At 37.9% G+C, this 18,709-nt stretch overlaps 1 protein-coding gene across 14 annotated transcripts in view; it reads left to right on the top strand.

Moving 5' to 3' along the window:
• Positions 1-18,709, top strand: part of ARPP21 (cAMP regulated phosphoprotein 21) — a 251,859-nt gene that overhangs the window by 159,813 nt on the left and 73,337 nt on the right. For 12 of the 14 annotated variants that reach the window (XM_089532674.1, XM_089532679.1, XM_089532669.1 and 9 more), the window contains exons 10-11: positions 14,258-14,366; positions 16,607-16,708. In XM_089532674.1, the coding sequence (XP_089388800.1) occupies positions 14,258-14,366; positions 16,607-16,708 (211 nt within the window). The remainder of the gene's footprint in view (positions 1-14,257; positions 14,367-16,606; positions 16,709-18,709) is intronic. The other 2 variants (XM_089532683.1, XM_089532682.1) reach the window with 1 other exon arrangement.

The following is an 18,709-nucleotide window of genomic DNA, read 5'->3' as shown; positions in this document are numbered from 1 at the left end:
GACTTCTCTTCCCTGGGAAGCTTGATTATCGTCAGTACTGGTGTCATTCACATTGCAAATAAAAGCATTTTTTTTTAAATTAAAGCTTTTGGTGCTTGATTGATTTTATACAAATATGACCATGTACATAGGTCTCATATTGTCTTAAACTGTTTTTACATTTATTAAACTGTCTCATTTTAACTTGCCAAGTTGCCTAATGTGCTTTTATGCTGTTAAATTGTTGACTGTTGTTTAAAATTGGTAAAATTGATTTTATTGTACGCTGCCCTGAAATCCTTATATATAGGGTGGAATATAAATGCTTTAATACATATAACTATAGTTTAATTGTAATATCACTCCTTGAATGGTATAACTTATTTTAGTTATGTGGTGTGTTTTGTGCAATGAAGGCACTGGCTTAATTTAGTTACATCTAAAAAAGTGAAGAGGCAAGGAATTGTTTGTAAAATATATCTGTGATGGTAACTAGGGGTTTTGGTTGGTTGGTTTTTATCCTTGGAACTATAATTAATATAAGCCATTCCTTAAATGTAATTTTCCAAGTTCTTGACTTAGGCCCAAAACAGACAGGTGTTTAGACGATGCACACGCCCAGAGAGCTTGGAAGCTCCCCCAGGGTTGTGCCAGGGCCACGTAAGGTGGGTCCAAAAGAAGAAACTGTTTTCCACTTCTTGTCACAATCCATTTAGGACTGTGATAGGAGACACCCTTTGGGCCATGGCGTATGTTTGCTGCGTCCCAGGGTGATGGAGCCAGGAGCAGCTTCTGCCCACTCCTTCCTGCCTGTCTGTTTCACCCCTTAGTTAAAAATCACTTGTGGGATATTCAAACCACTCTCTGTTCCTTTGAATCTTTGCTGTCCTTAATGGTTGCTAGATCATAATGGTGTAATGACTGTAGAAGCCACAATTTCCAGATTTCACCAGAGTTCAGTTTCAAGACCTAACAGCCATTCCTCTTAGCTGTGATGTATTTTGACCAATCTTTGTAGCACCCATGTCTTTATGACCTGAGTACAATGATGTCCCTTCTCTGATTAGTCCCTTCTTGTTTTTCTTTTCTTTTCCATGCAGCATATGTGCTCTAACACTGATCTTTTGTGAATCATGCTTCTTGATAGGGGAGGCACAGAGGATACAGTGATTCAGTTCTGCAGAAAATGAACTGCATATGCTTAGAGGCACTCAGCTATTTTCATTAAGAATTATCCAACCATGATTCAGTGACTAATGTTTGCACTTGAAGAGTATCCTCTAGCTGAAATAAACACATAATACATGGTTGATGTGTTCCTTCAAATCATTTCTGACTTATGGTGATCCTAAGGCAAACCTATCACAGAGTTTTCTTAGCAGAATTTGTTCAGAGAGGTTTACCTTGCCTTATCTGAGGCTGAGAGAGAGTGATTTGCCTAAGGTCACCCAGTGGCCCTCCAAGGCTGAGTGGGGATTAGAATCCTGGTCTCCCAGTGTCCTAGCCCAACATTCAAAACCCTACATAATACTGGCTCTTCATAATCCCTTACTAATCTTAATTAAGGAGTAGGTAAACAGTATACATTATGTGGTTGGAGATCCTCAGACAATAAGAGTATTATGATATTTGTTGGCCACCTGGAAAACCCAGTTGGAAAAATACAGTTTTAAATGAGAAGTTATTGAAGAAGTTAATAATTAAATGAACTCCTAAATATCAATGGGGACAACCTCCGTGCCATTTGTTGAAAATCCAATTTTTTGTTCTGAATATTAAATTACAAGTTAATTAACACTAATCTAAGTAGTTAAATGACTCTGCCTGTGGGACATGTTCCTTTTAAATTCCTTACATCTTTGGCTTTTTATGCTCATTGTCTCTGTTCATTTACTTCTCTGTTCATTTCCTTCTGGTTGAATACAAGATTATTCCCAGTTCAGCAGACTTATCACTCCTTTTACAGATGCAGCACTGTTTGCCATCATTCCTATTGCTAGTACAGTCAGCCCTTCTTATCCACAGATTTTTTTATCCACGGATCCAAGCATCCAGGGCTTGAAAATATTCAGAAAAAGTATAAATTCCAAATAGCAAAGCTTGATTTTCCATTTTATATAAAGGATACCATTTTGCTATGCCATTGTATTTAATGGGACATGAGCATTCATAGATTTTATTATCCACGGGGGATCCTTGAACTAAACCCCAGAGAATAACAAGGACCCACTGTATTGACATTTGCCCCTAAAGTTTGTAGTTAGAACATTTTTGCTTAGGTAATGATTAGTCTCTCAACTCAAAGTCAGAGTTCACAGTGCTGCAATATTACCCTCTCCTCATATAAATAAAATGGTTAGAAGGCCTCTCAGGCACAGGCAACAAGAATATGACAGCCAAGGATGGGCTTGTTAAATACAGAAGATGGCAGACACCACTATGTACAATGTCTTTGAAAAAGGGTCTGGTGTATATAACAAGTACAGTCTTCTGTCAGTTTAAAACAAAACAGCCCTTAAAAGCAGGAGCTGCTCTTACCACATGTCTTTATGATGACTCTGACTTCTGGTGACCTATCATAGGAGATTATCACACCACTGAAAAATGTGTCTTACTGCTGCCAAATTCAGCTGTACCCTGGTGTTGTCGTATGGCCTTTCTCCCCAAAAACCACCATCCAGATACATCCTGGCTCCAATACGGGTTCCTGAACTCACTTTGGCAGCTATTTTTCAAAGTCAGAAAGTTCCTGACTTTGAAAAATGGCCACCAAAGCGAGTTCAGGAATCCACATTGGAGCCAGGCTGTACCCAAATGGTGGTTTGGGGTAGAAAAGCCATGCAATAACACCAAGGTACAGCCTGAATGAAGCTTGAATTTGGCAGCAGTAAGATGTGTTTTTCAGCAATGCGACAGACCTCCTGTTAGGCTAATCCAATACTTGAAACCTCTGCATGACACTGGAATGAAGTAATTGGTACTAAAAATGTGGATGAATGTTAAGAAATCTCCAGTACGTGTCTAAAAATAAAGAGACTATCCACTGTATCATTATACACATGTGCTGAGATATTTTCACTTCCCCGTGCACACGTTTTCTTCATGTCCTTTCCAGTTCTTTACATCAGGTTGTATGCACTCCTCTCCACTCTCCCTCCCCCCCTTACATAAACACATATGACATATTCATGTGTGGAGCCCAGTGTAAAGTACTGGAAAGGACTTCAAGGAAGAAGTGGAGGTAAGACACTCCACTGTTTTAGATCTTTACTACGTAGTTAAAAATGTAACATAGGGCCAGTACATACTGGCACAAAGCAGCATGGTGGTGGCAAAATAAAGGCTCAGCATGGCTCAGCGTCCATATTCACTGAGCCCTTATACCGGCAATGTTACATCATAAGGCTGAAGCCCCGTCCACACCAGGAAGCTGCATCATAAGGGTGGCATCACAGCCCTTATGACACCGCAAAAAGGAGCTCTGTTTCAGAGCTCCTTTTTGATCCAGATCATTGCCGCAGCCATGCGGTTCCTATGGCAACGATCCAGAGAAGAAAGCGACGGCTTCTGGCCATCCCTTTCTTCTCATCTGTCTCACGCCCATGTATAACATACATACTCATATAGTATAAATATCCATAAATATTATATTCATTTGCCTAAGAGGTAAATGGAGTTGTAGTCTTATTCATATGTAAGAAAGTTAGAGGCCCCAGAAAGATTTGTGCTCTTCACATTGCTACCATCTCACAGTGTAATCAGTTTATTAATTAAATGATTCCAACTGTACAGCCATGGGGAATTCAGTGATCAAAATTAGGTTGGCCATAAACTGGGTAGTGAATCACCTAAACATGTTGATTTCATAGGAGTAGATGCCATATGGACTGCCATCACACCATGAATTCACAAAGTCACTTTGTGTTGAGAAATGTAGCTGTATGAATTTGTCCGCAGTTATGTGGAACAGATCTTTTAGTTTCATTTATGAAAATGTTTTGATCCAATAGGTAACAGGATTCTAAGGATTTATGCAATGCTGATCAAACGAGGAACTGTTCCAGAATTGTATTTCATATACAGTGTTTTAAGCAGAACAAAGATAGATTTGTTGTGAGTGCATATTGTGGCCTTTAAAGATGGGAGGGGAATCTCTTTGTACACATTAACAACCAACCACTTTGGCTGTGTAGGTTTGATAGTGGCATGAATGTTTTTTCTCCTTTGTAAAGTTTCATTTTTAGACCGCCAAAAATTGCTCACAGAAATGACAAACCAGTTCTTTCTTGTGGTATTCATACAGAGCTTTCTCGCCCTCAAAAGTCACAGAAATGTCCAAGGACAACACTTAGGAGCAATGAACCATAGCTAATGACTCCATTATTAATTTTTCAGTGTAATATAATCTCTGAACTAATTTGTTTGGGATTAAGGTGGTCATGTACTTTATAGCTGTTATACTGTAATAAAGTGTTGTAAAGTGTTAGTTAACCGTTAGCCAATCATTGCAGCCTTTGTTAATCACTATCGCCTCACAACTCAAGGGTGTAATTTTGCCATAAATAAAATTAAAATGATTAGTCTTTAGTCTGACCTTGGGAAGTAGAAAAGTACCAAAGGAAGCATAATGTGTTCTAATATTGTGCTGGAAACATACCTGAATAGCATTACTTTGCAAGATGATATTAAACTAGCTTCAGCTTCATGCTGGGAACGCCTCTTTAATTGTGCCAGCCTCTGGATGATTGAAACTAACATTCATTTTGAATTTTGAATTAGTCTCTCACAAAAGCAGTATTCGGTCCTATCACTCTTTGAAAATGCAGGTTTGTGGTTTGAGTTGGACTATCTGATTCCAGGTTCGATTCCCTGCTTGGCTGTGGAAACCCACTGGTTAACCTTGGGCAAATCACACACTATTAGCTCCAGAAAACCCAATGATAGGGTCACCTTAGAGTGGCCATAAATTGGAAACTACTTGAAAGCACACAATAACAATTACTTTAAGCCTAATATTGGGAGTCATAGAATGCTTTTCTGATTATTATTTTTTTAAAAATCCAGAATATTCTGTCATTGTGTTCATTCTTCTTCAAGATAACTTTACATCGTCTATATTGTTACAAAACATTGTACTTTTTTGGTACTCAATCATTTAATACCTAAAACATGAAATGTTAATGTCTAATATAGTAACGGTCCATGTAAAATAGACCTATGCCAGATAAAATTAAAATGGCATTTCACAAAAGCTTATGTGAAAAAGAAATCCAGAATAATAACTTAAATTAACCAGGCTCTGATCAGGTAGTTCATCTGGAATAATAATGTGTATGATCCTGTTTTTATAGGGTTTTTTTGTCGTTTGCACAATACAGTAGTTGATATTCATGTGAGCAAGTAATACTCTTGACATGTATTTGTAAATGTACTTGTTTTGTTGTTGTTTGTAGGGGGGTTGTTCTTCATGCAAAAGCTTTCACCTCACTGTAAAGCTAATTTGCATTTGCTTGATGGGTCCAGACAATAAAATTATACAGTCTTGTCTTCCAAGTAATTTCCTCCCTCTCCTACCTCTTCTGTTCATTTTGAATTTATACCACAAGACTCATTCCCTTTTGGTATGTTTGAAAAGAATGCATAACCAGCATCTATCCAGCATCCACTCATAGTTCATCCCACAACTGATAAACACATACATAAGGCATACTTGTTATCTGAGGGTAACAATTAATAGTTGGAGGGGACATGGCTCTGTCAAAGAACAATGACTTTGATCATGGAAGGTCCCAGATTTAAAATGTAGGATCTGAAGTTAAAAATATGTACACGTCCCACCAATGGTTGTACTGAATATTCGTGATTTAGAAGATCTTGGACACATCTATAAATATGCTATGTCATAGCCCCTGGTAAGTATCTGTGACTAGCTGGATTTTTAATAGCACATCTGTTCTGTGGTTGTTCTTAGAATGCCAAGAATGGATTCTAGGAGAACCTTGCATGTGGAAGAAACTCTTCTTACAGAGATTATGGGTCCCCAAAGACTGGCAGAATACCACAGGCCAATTCTGTGGTATTCTGCCCACAGTTCTAACCTACCTACAGTTCTGACCCAGGTGTTGACATGCCCTCCCACCACTATACTGTGGAACCACTATTGCTTTGTGGTTACCTGCTGCTGCCACTGTGTGCCACTGTTATGGCCCATAAGGGTGGAAACAGTGTGCCTTGCTTTATCCACATGGCTAAGCACCCCCTTCCACCATCACAGGCAGGAACTAGGGCCTACATAGCGAATGCGGCAGAAGCGGCAGGGAAAGGGGTACCAGGGTGAGCAGTTTTCTGGCTAGAGTTTGAAACTCTGCCACAAACAGCTGGTCTTTTTAGATGGGGACAACAACCTTTGGGGCCAGGATCAATCTGGAACTGCAGGATTGGCATCCAGACTGGCCGATCCCAGCCTTGGTCTATTGGCCTATATTGACTGTACAGGACAATACAAGACCAGGGGATTTTATTGTTATGTGCCTTCAAGTTGTTTATGACTTATGGTGACCCTACGTCAGACCTATCATGGGGTTTTCTTGGCAAAATTTGTTCAGAGAAGGTTTGCTATTGTCTTCCCCTGAGGCTGAAAGTATGTAACTTGCCCAAGGTCATCCAGTGAGTTTTATGGCTGAGTAGAGTGTCGAACCCTGGTCCACAGTGTTGGAGTCCAACACTCAAACCACTTTGCCACGAGGCCAAGCTGCATTTTGTTTGGGCTGCATTTTGAAGCAAACTGAACTACTTCATACTTCCTGGTCTAATCTGATTTTGGGAAACAGTTATCCTTTAGATTATGCATACTCCATATTTTGTGATGTAGTTGTCATTAGAAAGGTGGAAGGCAAAAATGCATGAAGGAATTGAAAGATGTGAAAACTATCTGTGCACATCAATCTATAGAATTCAATAATAAAAGCAAAATATCAGAGAATAACCAGTGCATTCATTCTGCTTCAGAAACAAGCCCACAATGTTTAGCTTACAAACCTAGGAGTGTACTCTGAAGAGAATATGGTACACATATCTCTGTTCTTGTCTGGTTGCCTCAAGGCACTTCCAGACTAGTCTAAAGAAGTGTGAATTCTTATGATATAGCACTTTGGTTTTTGCTGATTGTTGTTGCCTTTGAATCTGCTTGTTCCATTTTTGAGGGGATCTTCTTGTAGCAACATCTTGAATGTGCACTAAAGCTCTTCCAAAGGCTTTTATAAAAAAAGTGGTGGGGTGGCGATGGGTGGGGGAGGTTGAAAGGCAAATTTTCCTATCTGCCACTTCATTGATGCACTATAGCACTATAACTCTAACGAGAACGAGAGAGAGAAGAGAATGATAATTTATTTGTTCAACTCTGCCTTGCGGTTAAACATAATTGAGGGTGAGAAGAAAATAGGTTAGTGCCAAGAATTGCTGGGGAAAGTCTGGGAAAACAGAAATAACATTTGGATATAGTTCTTTAAAAACCTTGAGAACTATAGCAACAAATATTGCAACCTCCAGCAGTCTACAGACACTTTCTCCCTCTCCTGGAGGAGCCCACAGTCATATTCACTTATCTCCAAAGTAGGTATCTATCACCACTTTCTCGGCAGTAGTTAGGCTATGTAAGCCACACCTCAAACTGTGCCTTATCATCTCATTATCTCATCTTGGTGACATGTGGTATTTGATGGAGCTGTCATAGAAAAAACACTCATACCTGTGGGGCTCGTTTTACAAATTTCTGTTCATCATTTTTGTTTTTAAAAATGGGATGACACAACATATAAAAGGGCGATTTGTGGACACTGGACACCAAATATAATGCATGAAAACAAGTGATACAGTACCACAGTAGGCCATGACAACACAAGTCAGTATGATTAAAAAACAATGACAGTTTGAATGGAAGATAAATAGAAGTCATAGACATGAGAGGGAGGAAGAGATGAATACAGCAAAATCAATTAGAAAAACCTGCATAGCGCTTCTCTAAATCTGTTCAGCTCAATTAGCCTCCTGATGGTGTGCACTTATAATTAGATTTGTGTTTACTTTGTTGGGGAGGGGGAATGTGTGCTGGTTATTGTGCATTCACACTGGGCAGTCATTGTCCTCGTTCAGCAGTGTTGCTTCTAATGGGGTTTTCTTGCTTCAGCAAATCATTTCACAGAAATTTGCTGTATTAATTTTTACAACTTTCATTACCAATCTTTTTGGCTTGTAGTCAGAATTCTTCTCCATATTGGCCTTGCTATCAAGTTTATCAGGTCCAGTCCACATGCAGAAATCACTGATCAGTACTTTTATAATACATCCAGATTTTAAAGCATGTGGAAACGGCATGCAGTTTCAACAGAGATGGCAATCAAAATGGCACACAGTTTCAATTGAGGTGGCAATCAAAATGGGCCCAGATACATCTTGGCAGATAGGATGAATAACTTGTGAATAGTGGAGAATCCATTTGAACAAAATTGATGTGGCTTCTATTGCAAGGGAAAGAAAATATGATCAGGGATCATAAAGTGAGGCCTGACAGAAATGTTTGAGATTTTCTTAAATTTCAGTTCATTTACATTTATTAGAATATATCCAACATTCCTCACAACAATCTCACAATATAGACGAAACTGATGTAAGTTTGTAAAACTATGGGCCCAAACTGATGGCTCTGAAGGGACAGCTTGATGCCATCCCAGAGAAAGCCATATCAGGGCCGCGGCAACCACACACTGCAGCCCCACTCTGTTTTTTTGCCAGCCCAAAAAGAGGTGGCAAAATGCCGCTTCTTTTTGAGTCAGCAAAAAGTCGACTTTTCCACTGCCGTCATGGCTTTGCGGTGCTCCTGTGGCATGCAGCTTATAAACACCACACCTCCAGAGTGCTGAAAGCTGCCCTCCATGTGGTCAGGTGGGCAGTATGATGCCAGCTTGGGGACAGAATCAGAGTGTGCGGCGTCTAAACACTGTTCTCTGATGCCGCCGCCAAGCCAGCACAAAGGGGCAGTCTGTTTCGCCCCTATGTTAATATAAGATAGAAAAGAAGGGCTCATTTTAAAGAAGATTTCTCACATATCTAGAAATGGTTATTAGACTGAAATATTCAGTATGTCTCTCTTTCTACAGCATTCAAGTTCTGGAATTTGGAAAGAGATGCTCAACATTTGTAAATACTTGATTGTAAATGTAAATAGTTGAATCCATTGTCCTCACACCAAATTTGGATCATGGTGTCTGGTCTTGATTTTCCTTCTTATCATTTTCATGCTCTTCGTTACTTTCATTAGTGTCTGATAGAAGAACTTCATATTATTTTTATCTTTTTATCTTTATTTTTATCTTTTTATCTATTTATCACCCCAGCCTTTTATTTGTAATTATGACGGTGGACTAATTTTCTCCACAAGAAAACTTTATTCTTTAACCTTCATATCTCTTCCCATATTGAATGTTATGTTCCTCGTGATTATGTTTTTGTCCCTACAGATTTCCACAAACTATTCTGGATGTATTACATCATAATCTCTGATTCTTGTTTACAGTTTTGCTTGTGTTGATGGTTTTGCTCCTTGTGGGTTGTTTAACAGAGCTTCAGTTATTGCAGCATGCATCTTTTTGTCTTTGGAAATGTTCCAAGTCTTAAATGGCTATTATTTCATATGCTCTTCATAATTTCTTTCCCTGTACATCCTCTGCTACTCTTTTTTTTCTCTCCCTAATTTTTATCCTTTTTTCTGTTATTAACTTGTGGGGGTGGATGGGTTCATATGACGTTTCCTCCATCGGTGTATCAGAGTTGCTCAGTGTATACACACACACACACACACACACACATTTATGTATATATACTTATGTATGTAATTCTTCACAAATTTCAATCTCTAAAAAAGCAATGTATAACAAGTTTTTGAAAATTGGACACAGTTTTTAAAAATTATGCATAGCTCAGGACTTTGCATGTGTTTCTCATGGAAAACAGGATTTTCTCTATATGAAAAAAAATCTTTCTTTTTTTGTAGAAAATCACATTTCTGTGCAGAAATGTTGTTTCTGGGTAAAAAAATGCTGTTTTCTGTACAAAGAAACAACACCAAAAATGAAAAGGTGTGAATTTTCTGCAGAGCTGTGAAGATTTTGATCAGTTCAGGATTCTCCTTGTCAACATTTCTTGACAATTAAGAAATACAATTTCAACCATTTAAAAGATTAAATATTTTCATATAGTCATTCTATTCCTAACACAAATCCCTTTCTGTTTTCAACAATAGACCTGCAGCACCTTTGGATTTCGAAATGGTTTTTACTTGGCTAATTTTTGTCTGTTCCCGGTCTCAGGGTGTCAGATGATACCCAATAAGTGCATAAACCATGATACTCTAAGCATACCCTTGGGTTAATCTCAAATAATAATAGCCAAAAACCAATGGGAAAATCTTTAGAGATTTTTTTTTTACTTGCATTTTTTTTCTTTTAATTTTCTCTTGAGAATTGAACACAAACTGTGGGACATATAGGTTATTTTGTTCCCTTTTCTTGCAAACTTGTTGGTGACAAACTTCGCTGGAGAATAGGTCTCCTAGGTTTATTTTAGGGTACAGGATTTGTTTTTACCATATTTCAAGTCAACTCATACTTTGATCAATAAAATTTTTATTTTATTGTATCTTATGTGAACTGCTTAGATAATTTTTATAGAAAGGTAGGATGGAAATGTGTTAAATAAACATGACCAAGGGATGTTTTGCATGTGAGAAACACGCATCAGAGGTCACATCATTGGAAGAGTGTTCATATCCTTTGGAAGTGCCTTTGCAAAGCAGGGAGTTTGCATGTTTAACAGTGAATCATCAAGTGCTGAGTCATCCAGTCAAAAACATACAATATATCTGTGATTTAATGCTTTGTTACATTCAGAGAAGGTCATGTAGCTGTTTCTCCATTGAAAAGGGAGTGCTTCATATATAAACTTCTGAATAATTTAACAATCTCTGTACAAATCTGTAACCTTATTTTCTTGCACATATATATATATATATATATATATACACACACACACACACACACACACACACACACACACACACACAAGGGAAATAATTATCCCACATTCAGAAGTTTGTTTCTACAGGTGGCACAGATAGTGTAAAACATATACAGTACACTTACTGTACATACTCATGTGTAAGTCTAGAATATTTGGTCAAAACATTGACCCCAGAAACATAGGTCGACTTATCCACGGGGTCTATGTACATACTATACTTTAACTCTTATTAAAAAAAGGGAACCACCCCGTTTTGAAAGGCAAGAGTGCAATCTGTCCTGGAAGCACTGACCTCCCTCTCTAGTCTCTTTTCCATCCAGCCTTTAGTGTGAGCCAAAACAGTTATGCCTGCCAGAATTTTGTAGGTTCTTTGGCACTGTTTGCTTCATCATTTAGATCCTTTTTTGCATGTTAATAAGGTTTACCCTCAACTTATTCAAGGGTCATTTCAAAATCCATAATCCCCCCCCCCAAAAAAAAAAAAACCAACAACCTGCACTTGACTTATACATGAGGTGGACTTATAGTCAAGTATATATGGTAATATACCAAGGGGGTTTGTTTATGTTAGATTGTATGTTTCTAAGGCTGCTAAATAAAATGATTTTTCTGAGATGGTAATGTACACCGTGAAATATTTGATGAACTGCGCAATTTTAGGTCAAGCATAGTTAAAAATGCAGGGGCAGGCACTTAGTTACAATTACATTATAAAAGCTACTTTGCCAATCACTGCATTCCTACTGAAAGTCTCTTCTTTTTATGGTTAGTCATACCTCTTTCTTACAGTGGAAATGATTTTTTTGGTTGTTTACATGGTGTATTAGATAGACTTGAAGGTCAGATAGCTAAAAATAAAGGCTGTCTTCTGTGCAGTAGGGAGAGTCATTATTCCCTTGTTAACCTACAGGAATCAGGGAGAACTTTGAAGTCAGTCCAAACATTTCTGAGAATAAAATTGTAGATTTACGTGGCTGGATTTAGGACTTACTTCATTTTACATTTCATCTGATACCAGGCAGAAGTTACTTATGTAGTATACATTATACAGTGTGCCCGCGTCATATACAGGTACATTATATGTTGCTTTCACTGCCATCACCCCTCACTGCCGCAAGCACGAGCCCCATTGCTTGTAATGGGGCTTGAGCATACATGTTATTTCTTTTATGCGACGGGGTCCGGAACAGATTCCCCCACGTAAAAGAAGGGCGCACTGTACCTTAGATACCTTATTGTTGTCAACAGAAACAATAAATAAAAATAACTCCAACAAAAAAATGAAAAATAAGGAAGAAAACAAGGGTTGTTACTGGAATAAACTTTAATCTATAGTAGGTCCTTAGTATTCTTTGGAGTTCAATTCCAGGAACATTCATGGATACCAAAATCTGTGGATGCTTGGGTACCATCATATACAGTGGCATGGTAAAATGGTATTCCTTATATAAAATGGCAAAATCGAGGTTTGCTTCTTGGGATTTTGGGAGGAATATTTTCAATCTGTGGGTGCAGAATTTGTGGATACAGAGTGCTAACTATATATACTTGTAGGGGTAGACAGAGAGAGACTTCTTACTGAAAGGAGTGAAAGAAATCTAAGGCCTGTTACAGACTTCCAAAATAAAGCTGCTTCGGTTCTCTTTGGAGGTATGCTATTTAAATGATGCATGCGTCCTAAGAGTCTGGAGGTTGCGCCAAAGCCACACTCCATTCCTAAGCACTGGAGTGCAGCTTTGGTGCAGCTTCCGAATTCTTAGGATGCATGCATCATTTAAACAGCATACCTCCAAAGAGAACCGAAGCAGCTTTATTTTGGCAGTCTGTAACAGGCCATAGTTTTCAGAATTTGCTTTAAAAAGATATTTCCAGCAAGACTACTTCCAACCCTTCCCTTTTGTCATGCTACTCATGCTGACAGGAAATTTGCACAGAGATTGAATGCATTACTCTGTTCTATATGAGCTTCACTTTCTTAGTTCTGTTGATAATTCTGTCTGTCTCCTGTGAATACTTGTGGAAATAATGTATGTGTACTAAGCAGAGAAAGAACCCTTCACTTCACACCTTTTCTTCCATTTTATAAATGCATTTGGTTGAATAAAACATGCATTTAGAGAAAACATGTGTTTCTATAATTTTCAGACCAAGTTGCCACTTAATGAAGCTTTGGCAGAAAATGCAAAATCTTATGTTGTTAATAACCTACTAAAATGAGCAAGGTCCTGAAGATTAAAACATTCCCCAAGCCTGCAATTATGTCAATTGTAAGCTTGATATGAAGAGACACTTCTCTCCATATTGGTTTTGAGCAAGGTCATGGAACAGCACAGAACAATTTATCTCTGCCTCTGAGCATAGAAATTTGAAATCATCAGCTAGTAATGTCTAATAACCATTTGGATGGACTTAAAATTGATTGTCGAATTTATACAGTGTAACAATATTGAACAATATTTCTCCAATTTGCCAACTGCTAAATAATTATTTTCTTAAGGAAAATAGCATCAAACTCTTCTTCCCTATCCCAGTTCTTTGTTCAACATATAGTGGACTCTTGTTATACGCTGGGGTTTGGTTCCAAGATCCCCTGTGGATAACAAAATCCGTGGATGCTCAAGTCCTATTAAATATAATGACATAGCAACATGGCGTCCCTTATAAAAAATAAAAAAATCAAGGTTTGTTATTTGAAATTTATACTTTTTTAAATATTTTCAAACCATGGATGCTTGAATCCATGTACTATATAAAAAATCCGTGTATAAGAATGGCCAACTGTACTGTGCCCGAGAACGTATGTAAAAGACTCTTTTCTATTTTGTTCTGGCTTATTAATGTGTCTAAGCTTTACTAAATTTCATTGTAGCTGGAGATAAAGATTATTAGAAATTCAGATTCATAAACAGTATTCACCTACAGCCACATACACATATGGCCACATACAGGCTTGCTTTTGTGTCCTTTGGTCCTGCAGTGAGTGAACATCAGAAGGATTGATCATTTAAATTCAGCTTTCTCCCTACACACAATCAAAGTTTATTTATAGCAATAACAGTTAGAATAGACGCAGTACATTGGTATCATCATCAGCAACCACAACTGAGGTCTAATTTTGCACTAAATCCATCCGTTAGAAAGAGTGCTGACAAATTTAAAGTGAAATCAAGTGGATTTTTATTGATATGTTTTACTTTGCTGGCAGACCAGAGCAAAGGTTTTCTGAACATTTAAAAGATGAAAAAAGTGAAGAATCCCAGAAGCGATTTATCTTGAAGCGAGATAACTCTAGTATTGATAAAGACGACAATCAGGTTGGTTCTTGGTTCAAAAGTTGCTGGCATTTGTTCTTTGGTTTCTTTTCCTTCTTCATCGTATTTATTTATTTATTTTGGAAGTGGGCTGACTGGTGTTCTTGACCATTTGTTTCTGTTGCTACTTCCCTTTCCTGCTCCTGTATCCCCCTCTCCTGCTCCTTCTGCCTAATTTTTGGCACACAGTGGAATAGCATCAAGCTAAACATATTTGTTTCAGCCATGGCAGTTTGCATGGGTAGTTTTGCTTGGCACAGGAAATGCTGCATGTTGAGGGGTGATTTGGAATGTTCAAAGGGCTCCCAAGCCAATGTGGAAACTATTGTCAGCTGTGTTTTGGCCAGTATTTCGAAGACTCTTATGGCCCTGGTTCCTGTTTCTGTAGTCATGAACCTGGTTAGAGATCAATTAATATAGACTAATAGTAGTCATCAAGGGAGGGGGAATATTACAAGGAGACCAGATGGATATTGTAATCCTATACATACAAGTTTTCACTTGGGGGAAAATCCTTCCAATTTCAGATTCTGTCATCCCCATGTTTTATTGTAAGTAATGCTTACTTGCTTGTTTTTTTGCATGGATGTGGCAAAAACCTTCTTCTGTGTGCTGCTTGTCATGTTACTCTGCATTATTAAAGCTGTCAGTATGCCAATGCACAAATGTTTTGGGAACTGGCTAGTTTAACAGCCTTTTATTAAAAGCATATAAGGTGTAAAAAGTATCTAAAGCTTTATTGGAAAGACTCTTTTGAAATCCAGTAAAAATGTATCCAGTCATTCAACACTAAGCCAAGAATTCAAAAATTGGGTTGGTTGTGAAGTGCTTTTATTTAAAAAGGTAAGCTATTGTGCATATCTTCATTTGGATGTTTTGGCACTGTAAGGAATAATATGGAATCATACATTCCCAGAATGCCATTTTGCCTCATTCATTTAATGGCATGTTTTATTTCCTCTTTTGTTTTACAGTAAGTAACTTGTTTTATGATAACCGACTTATCATAACTGACTTTCATAATCATAAAAGAAGGATTTAACAAGCAGGAACTGTGATGAAGAACTCATAAGCAGCATAATGGGAAAGGCACTGTGGGTTAAGGACTATGAGTACTACAAGTGGAGGCTGACTGTAGTTTTGTATGGTGTGGTTCCTGTCCTGTTACACAACTTAATTGTGTTCTTACTTTCTGCACATTGGAGAGATGAAATATGTCGTTCTACTCCTATAAATACCTAAGAAACACTACTGAATTAATTATAACTCTTGTGCAAAATATTCTCAAAGGTATTTCTTCTTAACACTAATGAGGCTTTAATGCATTTTGGTTTTCCATGTTCTTTTTCTTCACTTGATTAATTGTAGTATTATAAATACTGTCTGTCTACAATATATAAGAATGTTGACCATCACCAGACTATTCAAGAGTATCTTGGATGTCAGACAAACTCATCTGTAATCTTATTTGAAGATTCATAAGACTGCCTTTAAAAAAAAGCATCTTATCCTTTCCAACACATATAGGGGTCATAGGTTCTAGCTCTGTGGTAGAGTATATACTGTACTTTACATATAGAGAGGCCAGTAGTTAGTAGTTCTTGGTAGTCAATGTGGTATAGTGGTTTGATTATTTGACTAAGACTGGAAAACCAGAGTTCAGATCCTCCCTCAGCCTTGGACAAATCACACTCTCAGTCTTGGAGGAAGGCAATGGCAAACCTCCTCTAAATAAATCTTGCCATAGGATTGATTTAACTCTAAGTCAACCTGAGGAATTGCCATAGGTCAGAGTTAACTTGAAGGAACATAACACATGCACAGAGAGACAACTGGTACTTCCAGTTCATTGCCTCACACAGCAGATTTAATTTTATTTATTAATAAACTTATATAGACATGTGCTTCAATGGTACCTAACAGTGAAAGACAAAATACAACCAAGTACTAAAGATGTTAGAGAGCTGGAGCCATCAGTATAATTGGGTGGACTAAAGACATGGCAACCATTGATATGATCACAAAGAACCAAAAACACCAATTTAATACGGAAACTTGCTTGGTGCTGTATGGTACATGGCATAATACTATGATTCACATGCCACTTTAGGTAGGAGACAACACTGTCATTCTCATGCCTCATTTGTTTAAGTGAACATTTATTATTCTCAGCTGACAGTTACTTAACTGCAGTTTTTAGGAGCACAACTTATATAATCCTCCTGGTTTTTTTTTATGCTCAGCAAAACAGAATTCATCCATTTAGAGATGACAGACGAAGTAAATCAATTGAAGAGAGAGAAGAGGAGTATCAGAGGGTGAGGGAGAGAATATTTGCACAAGATGTGAGTAGTTGTTTTAATTGCCTCTTTAGTGCCATATCTTTATCAGTAGTCAGCCAGTATGCTCTCACTCTGACACTGTGGCAAGATTGCACTTTGTGGCAGGAGATACTAGAGGGATGTGTCTGAAGAGGAGGAAATGCAGTTTGCTTGAGTTTTAGGCTTATAAAAAAGAGGTGGAAGGTTTTAAGAAATATGGTATAAAATTAGTTCAAATAGGGCAGGCGTGGTGCATTTCATTTTCTTGGTTTTGGAGTCTTAGTGTTCATATGTAGCACGTATACAGTTATAAAGACCATCTGTAAATACTTATTTCAGAGGGCATTTTTTCTACTAGATTGTTTTCCTTCAGAAATATTTGTATATTTTCTAATTTTTCTAGCTATTCAAATGAGAGAGAAGGAAATATTAATTATCTGTGACATGGCAGTCATGTTTCTTCTAGATAATTCACAAACAAGTGGGAAATCTATGAATATGCAAACAATATTAAGTTGTGTACCAGAAGACAAGGATTGCAGTATTGTGATTCAGAACTGTTGTCAGATCAAGACATGACTGTTCTTTTAAAGAATTATGCTCTAGGAAAACCAGTTCTCTGAGCTAGAAATAGAAGCATGCTGTGCACCGTGTTTGACAAGTAGCTTTGACATCATGAACCTTTTCCCTTAGAGCAGTTTTTGACAATAAATTGTATGTTTATTCCCTTTTTAGTGTATTCAGGATGCCATTATTGAAAATTTAAAAATGCTGCTACTGAGGCAACCTTTAATCACATCCACATATAGGCCTAAATCAAATGTCATTTTCACAGCAGTGCTAGGATTTTGCTTCCCTCCCCAGCACTGAAAAACTGGTCCAGAGGGTTTCGCACTCCTCAGGAGTTGTTGAGTGCTTCAGTAGGAAGAGGCAATTGCTCCATAACCATTTGGGCCTGATATCACTTTTGTGTTAGTGAACAGCTAGTGTGGGATCCAACTATTGTTGTTATTGTTGTCATATGTTTTCAAGTATTTCCAACTTATGTCTACCCTAAGATGAACCTATCGTGAGGTTTTCTTGACAAGCTTCTTCAAAAAATTTTGCCATTGCCATCCTCTGAGGCTGAAAGAATGTGACTTGCCCAAGCTCACTCAGTGGGTTTTAGTGACCAAGTGGGGATTCAAACTCTGGTCTCAAACCACTACTAAACTAAACCACAAATAAATATCATTTTATACACTTTTTAGAAAAGAACAGAAAGAAAACATTTATAGTCCATTTTAAACCCTGGTTTGGGACCACAGTAACTGCACACCACAGCCCCGATCCAGCTGTTTGCCAGCTCAAAATAAAGGCAGCAAAATGCTGTTCCTTTTTGAGCCGGCAAAAGGGCACCCTTTCAGCTGCTTTGCAACACTCTGCTGTGCAGCATATATACGCCATGCTGCCAGGGAATCGTAACACTGTCCACCATCTGAGCAAAGCATGACACCAGCTTGCGGGTGGTGTCAGGATGTGCGTCATTTACACGCCACAAACCCCACGCCTTTCCCAAGCCTGCACTTACTAGCTGGTCTCTTTGGGACCTTAGTCTCAAAAGTGCTACAAGATCATTTTGCATACTGTTTTATTTTTTTTACAAAAAAATAAGAAAAGCAAACCTTAAAGCAGTGTCTCCATCTCTGCTTGATGAATGAGACCAAGTTCATCTCATTGGTTTGTCAAAGAAAGCTTATTGTAGATGCTCTTTCTCTGGTTGGCTTGACAGAAGAGGACAAGTTTTTCTTCTGCTTTCCAGGATGTTCTTCCTAGGAAGTGCATCTTGAATCACACAGTGCCCTTTGATCATCTGGGTAATGAATAAACCTAGCATAAACTCACAAAGTAGTCTCAGAGGAACAAATGTTTATTTAGAGTAGATATAAGTATAAGTACCCAGCTTGTTGGGGGGCAATTAATTTATAGATTATAAAGCACTTAGGGAGTGCTGAGTTCACTGCTAAACCATGTAGAAATGTACTT

This window comes from Sceloporus occidentalis, unplaced genomic scaffold, assembly GCF_023333645.1.
Source record: "Sceloporus occidentalis isolate IW3139 unplaced genomic scaffold, rSceOcc1.0.p SCAF_7, whole genome shotgun sequence".
Lineage (NCBI taxonomy): Eukaryota > Metazoa > Chordata > Lepidosauria > Squamata > Phrynosomatidae > Sceloporus > Sceloporus occidentalis.
The sequence above is the reverse complement of the archived record's forward strand: the minus strand, read 5'-3'. Positions and strand labels throughout refer to the sequence as shown.